At 42.3% G+C, this 6,000-nt stretch overlaps 1 protein-coding gene across 2 annotated transcripts in view; it reads left to right on the top strand.

Moving 5' to 3' along the window:
• The window catches only part of fat2 (FAT atypical cadherin 2), a 62,362-nt gene that overhangs the window by 19,947 nt on the left and 36,415 nt on the right, over positions 1-6,000 (top strand). For both annotated transcript variants that reach the window (XM_031876993.1, XM_031876992.1), the window contains 2 exons: positions 4,538-4,677; positions 5,263-5,325. In XM_031876993.1, the coding sequence (XP_031732853.1) occupies positions 4,538-4,677; positions 5,263-5,325 (203 nt within the window). The remainder of the gene's footprint in view (positions 1-4,537; positions 4,678-5,262; positions 5,326-6,000) is intronic.

Genomic DNA, 6,000 nt, shown 5'->3' with positions numbered 1-6,000 from the left:
GAGAGAGAGAGAGAGAGAGAGAGAGAGAGAGAGAGAGAGAGAGAGAGAGAGAGAGTGTCACAGGAAAGAATCAATGGATCCTGACCCTCACCGTTTGTCTTCAAACTCTGAGCAGCGATCTGGAGAATGTAACTGCTCTAATGAGAGGAAATGATGTCCTCTCTGCAGGAGAGTTGACCTGATTCTCTGTGTACAACGTGAGGACAACACGCAGCTGTTGAGGCGGGTCAGGTACATGGAGGACGCCCCGAGGCGAACACGGGACAAGCTGAGGAATTCAAACCTGCTTGTGCCTCGGAGCAATTACTGGAGGAAGTTGCAGCAGGAAAGGGCATCTGTGTCATCGTCATTCCAACTTGCCCTGAAGGGAATGTTGGCAATGTTGTCTGCAAAAAGTTGGGCCATTTGAGGATCAAGACATTCAACTCGGGAGCATAGCTTGTTCAGAATGCATTGTATTCAATCATACAGTATACTCATACTCCATGGTGGGAAAAGGGATTTATTTAAGCCCAGTGTGATTTAACATGTCCCAGCCTGAGCTCTCTAAAGCAACCAAAATGAGCAGTAAAGCAATGCAGTGCAGAAGTGACAGATAAAACAAACAGCATGCTCTTTCTTCCTCTAGGAGCCAAAAACATATTCGTTTTGTCCTGAGGCACCTATTATGAATGTTATCAGCAGATTGAATGGGTGTGAAGAGCGGGTATCAATACCTTTCTAATGCTTCAGACCGGCCTACCTGCACATACCACGTCGTGGAAGTTAAAACCCAACGTCGTGAATTGAAACAAAACAACTTATGAAACTTGACCCTGGTTTAAGTACGCAAGTTACGAAACAAAAGTACGATGGAATTAGTTTTCGTTGACTTTTGGTTTCACAGTGTGTTTGACCCAAGCATTGGACCGGACTCCTGCTCCAGGTGGATTTTACCGCTCTTTATTCTATGTCACCTGACTTCCTCCTTTGCTCCCGTCAAACTTACTACGGCCACGACTTCGTCTTCTTGTATTCATATTGACGATCAACCATTTGAATAGATGATAAAGGCCTTTAGCACCTGCTAGTTGGTGTAGCAGGTCTCTTCTAATATCTATGAGGCGTTAAAATTGTGATTTGGGGTATTTGTAGGGAACTTGATGCTTGATGACTGGCTTGATGAAAGGTCAGAGGGTCACCTAAATCATTAGGAACCCAAAAAGCCAATAGACCAACTGTACAGACGTATGATGTTGAGCAACGGACAAGTTGAGCTTAGCATCTGACTCAACTGAAAACCCAAAGACTCTTTTCCTTCCCTTCTCTTATGGACTCTGTATGCAATAGCGCCACCTCTTAAATTCTCTTTGCGTCCAACATTCGCTCTCCTTTTAGTTCTGTTTTGCTCTCCACCAACTCCTGAAAATAAGATCTGGCTCTTTAGCTGCAAGATGTTCCACTTTCTAACTGTGTCTGTCTGCGGTGTGGTGCAGGAAGTGTACAGCGGGCTTTTATTCTAGTCGGCGCTTCGACTGGAAACGAGGAAACAAATGAGAAAAGAATGAAAGCCACTCCACCGTGACCTCCTCTCCTGCTGCTCTGCATGTGAGGTCCACCGATGTGACGAATTCAGCCACATATAAGCGATAACTGAGGAGATCGAGGATGATGGGCCAGAGGCCTCTCGGTTCTGGTCTTGACCCAGAACGTTTGCCGTGCACTTTTTAATCTCCCAGTACCATGAGTAAAATATGTTTTTTGCATGGCTTGCTCCAGAGGAAATGGAACCTCCAACCATGGCAGGGATATCGTATCTTCCTGGAAATGATCAGTAAAGGGAGAAATTGTGTTCACTGTAGATCTTCCTCTCTTTGTGCTGAGACGACAGCCGGCGATGAGCATTGCTGCGTCCGATTCACTCTTTTCTTTTTTTCACAAAAGCCTTGGTGGCTGCTGGTGTGTGTCTTACAGGAAGTCAATCCAGAGGATTTGGAAATGTAAATCACTTAAACAGACCTGTCAATGCTGCTGCTTAGTCTGCAGTGTTTCAGCTCGGTCATTACGGCGTAACTGACAGATAATTGGGTCATCTAGAGCAGTGGTTCTCAACTGGTCTGGCTGCGGGACCCACCATCACCCCTTAATGACAAGCCGCGACCCACGACCCAAATTATATATATATATATATATATAATTTGGGCATATCTATATTCAAGAAGTCTAGTAGTAGTAACGTATCTGTGTAGTAAACAACTGCCAAATCAAATGAAGAAAGTACACATCAATTATATTTTAACAATTATTATTCTCAGTTTTCAAATTTAACTGGATGGATTATAAATAATACATACAAATACATAAATACATGTTCTTCTCATTTCAAGTAAAATAACGGCTGGATTAAAAATTAAATTACGTAACAGAATTCACTTTAAAAAAATTATTTTCACTGAATTGCCCTGCAGCTTTAAATTCAGTTCATTCAGGGTGAAGTGAAAAAGCCACAATATTATATTTTTCTCATCTTCTAAAAAGACAAATTGTTGGAAGAATTCACCTCTATGAGTCTGTCCAGTCAGAGTCTAATGACTCTGGTCTCTCTGGCCATTTTTCTCTTTTGGATATCGTCCTATGATTTGACTTTTTCAACTGATATTTCAATAGTCCTGCTCTGCGTTCTATCTCCTCGTCTCTCCCCCGTGTGTCACAGTGTGTGTACATCTCACTCAAATCAGGAAACTTGTCAGAATACCCATATTTGATTGGCTGAGCTGCATCACGTGATGTGATTCACAACGCATTGGTCGGTGTGTTTCCTGCACCGCTGAACAAGTGCCATAAAATTCACTTGGAATAATTTCGCTGCATAAAAAATGCCCTTCAAAATAAAATCACAACATTTTCTTTTTTTTTTTGTCAGGCAAAGGCCCGCGACCCACTGAAAACGGGTCCGCGACCCACTTTTGGGTCGCGACCCACCAGTTGAGAATCACTGATCTAGAGGTCTATTTCTATCGATCAAGAACAAACAGAGTGTGCAGAGTGTGTGTGCTTGTTTGAGTATGTCAGGAAAGAGAAGAAAGGGAAAAGGTAGAGAATAAGAGGTATGTATCAGTGCTTTATTCTCTTCACTTAAATGATTTAGATTAAATAAAAGTGGCGACAGAGTGCAGTCTCAACCGTCACATAATAGAAACATAATAGAAACATATGTAGAGGTATAAAAACATCTCTGGGTGTGTGCTTAGTCCTTCGCAAGGTGTACATCTTAATAAACACCATCTGGAGGTTTACCTTTCTCACGTACATACACGCAACCTGCTGAGAGAGAGAAGAAAGTCACGGCAAGAAAAAGCAAGAGGGTGCAGGATAAAGAGAAGGAAGAAGGGAAGAGTGGAGAGAAAAAAGAGAGAAGGAAAGGAAAGGGAAAGAGGACGCAAAGGAGTGAAAAGAGAAACAGACGGGCAGAGTGAGTCACTGCAGATTTAAAAACAGAGAAAAACAATCACGCATGCAGTCGGTGAAAAGTCAGAATATACAAAACTATGAGAACACTGATGTAAAAAAGTACTTTTTCCACATTTGAACACCTAATTGGCAGCAACAAGGACAAAGGATATATCTCCATAACTGACTCAGATGTCACCTGAAACTAAGAATCGTTAGCGTAGAATGACACCTCCATAGCTACATATGGAGCGAGTCCTAATCACGGAGTCCGCCATGTTGCACCGCCATGTTTCTACAGTAGCCCAGAACGGACAAACTAAACACTGACTTTAGAGAGGGACTTTTGCCTTTTTCTCGTCGGCCACAGTAGTTCTTAACGTTGGCACACAGGAGAAGATTCAGTTGGTTGCAATCTGTAACCTCACCACTAGATGTCGCCAAACCCTACACACTAGACCTTTAAGGGAGCCTTATCAACAGTTTGTTGATGTTTTAAAACCATTTAAACTGTACATCAGTATTTGTCTCAAACATCCAGACTTCTTGGCGCTTTGAGGACCATCTCATCAAAATATTGGTGTTCACCAACTCCACAAGTCATCTTAAAGTCTAGATAAGGCAAACTGCGTCTGTTGCTCCGACAGCAGGACAGGAAGGAGAAACAGTCGAGGGCAAACAAAAACTCAGAATTCTCTTTTCAAATCAGACAGACGGGTGGTAAGACAGGCGATGAGACAGACAGTCGGGTGGTAAGACAGGCGATGAGACAGACAGTACTGTTGCTGCCGTGGAGGGTCTTGGTTTCTCAGCTCTGTCTGTAAATAAGAGGCCATCAACATGTCCTGCTGTGATGGATGGATCCTTATGAAGATAAGAAAAATCAATTTTGATTCAATAGGTTTATCAGAAAACTTGTGTTTACAAAAGTTTACACAATCAAGCCGTGATGAGATCCCCCCCGGAGGACGAAGCCAAGATGCATCATTCCTGCCACCAGTCAGAATCAGACCTGCAGAGTCTGACACACTATCTAAGATATCACATGTGACAGCTGGACACCCACAAGCTGATGGAACACACCTCTGTCTGTGTCTTTCTCTCTCAGGTGGTGATGAAGAAAAGGACTTTGACATCCAGAGAAACACAGGAACCATCTCCATCGCCCGCCGGCTCGACGCGGCTCGGCGCTCCAACTACAACATGACGGTGCAGGTCACCGACGGCCACCACAGCGCCACCACACAGGTGAGAAAAAAACAGAAGACTTCCGGAAAAACATGCCTCATATTTGTAAAGAGAAAAGGAAGGATTTAGGAAGGAAGGAAGGAAGGAAGGGAAGAATGGTCTTCGGGAAGAATGGTCTTAATTTCCCTTTTATTTTAAGATTAAAACATGTAAGAATGGCAGAAAATATACAAAATGAGAAAAGAAAATCTGTCGGATCAAGATATCTACGTTGTGTTCACACCAAACTCATTTGCAACGACTAAGTCTTCTCTAAGTTTTTGTATCTTTAGAAAAGTAATTCACAGATACTTTTTTAGAAGTGAGAAAACACCCCATCATGTTGGTTTAATGATAGAAATAACCAAACCTCAGTCCTCTCAGCGAGCCACGTTACTTTTCAAGTTTAATCCACAGAACAAAAAATATCCCAAAACTTTATTGGTGTCCTCATTTGAACATCTCTGGTTTAGAATCTAATCTTAGACCCTGCAGGCCGCAGCGGGTCGGGTGTTTTTGTGTGTGAGCCGCTGCTTTCCTTGATTTTAATGTTCCTGCTGAGCATCCATTTTCTCAAACCCCGTGTGTCCCATCTCCAAACTGCAGGCCTACATCCGTGTGCTGGACATGAATGAGCATCGGCCCGTCTTCCTGAAGCCGCTGTACCAGGTGAGAGTGGATCCAGTATATTTCCATTTGATTATCAGAGCTCACAGGAGACTTATTACAAACAAAACCTGTAATTTTACCTCTCAGAACACAGGAGTCGCTGGACTACAGCTGCCTCCATCCGTTAGTGTGTTTGTGTTGTTAAGTGACTTTGGTGTTTTAAAGGGTTCAGATTCACCAAAGTCACACAATGACCAGCATGCCCTGTGTTCTGCAAGGTAAAATTACTGTTTTTATCAATGATGTCTGGTACTATCCATTTAAGGACGTTCATTCTTGTAGTTATAGAGGACAAACGGTACTTTTCACATCTGGTTGCACCTCTGACATACCAATGATTATCTGAAAAAAATCCAAACCAGTCCTAACATTTTTTTTCCCAAAGGGTTTTACACAATAAAACTTTCTAGGCTAACTAACTTTCCATCAAAAAGCATACCAGTAGTTCTCAAACTTTTTCTGCCATGTTCCCTATTGGAAGCTGAAAAAAGAAAGACCCAAGAGACTAATGTGTCTCACTGAATCTAAAAGTGTGTGTTCAGAGTGTGTTTTATTATGTAAATTGCAGCAATTGGGAGCTAAGGGTTTCAATGTACCGTAGGCAGTGCTTTATTTTAGCAAAGTAATCTAAAGTTAGACATCTTTCAGACATAAAACTTTAAATTTAAATTGAAA

This window comes from Anarrhichthys ocellatus, unplaced genomic scaffold (genome assembly GCF_004355925.1).
Source record: "Anarrhichthys ocellatus isolate YVR2014 unplaced genomic scaffold, GSC_Weel_1.0 scaffold122, whole genome shotgun sequence".
In the NCBI taxonomy this organism is placed as follows: Eukaryota; Metazoa; Chordata; class Actinopteri; order Perciformes; family Anarhichadidae; genus Anarrhichthys; species Anarrhichthys ocellatus.
Note: the sequence above shows the minus strand (reverse complement) of the source record. Positions and strands in the feature narration are given on the sequence as shown.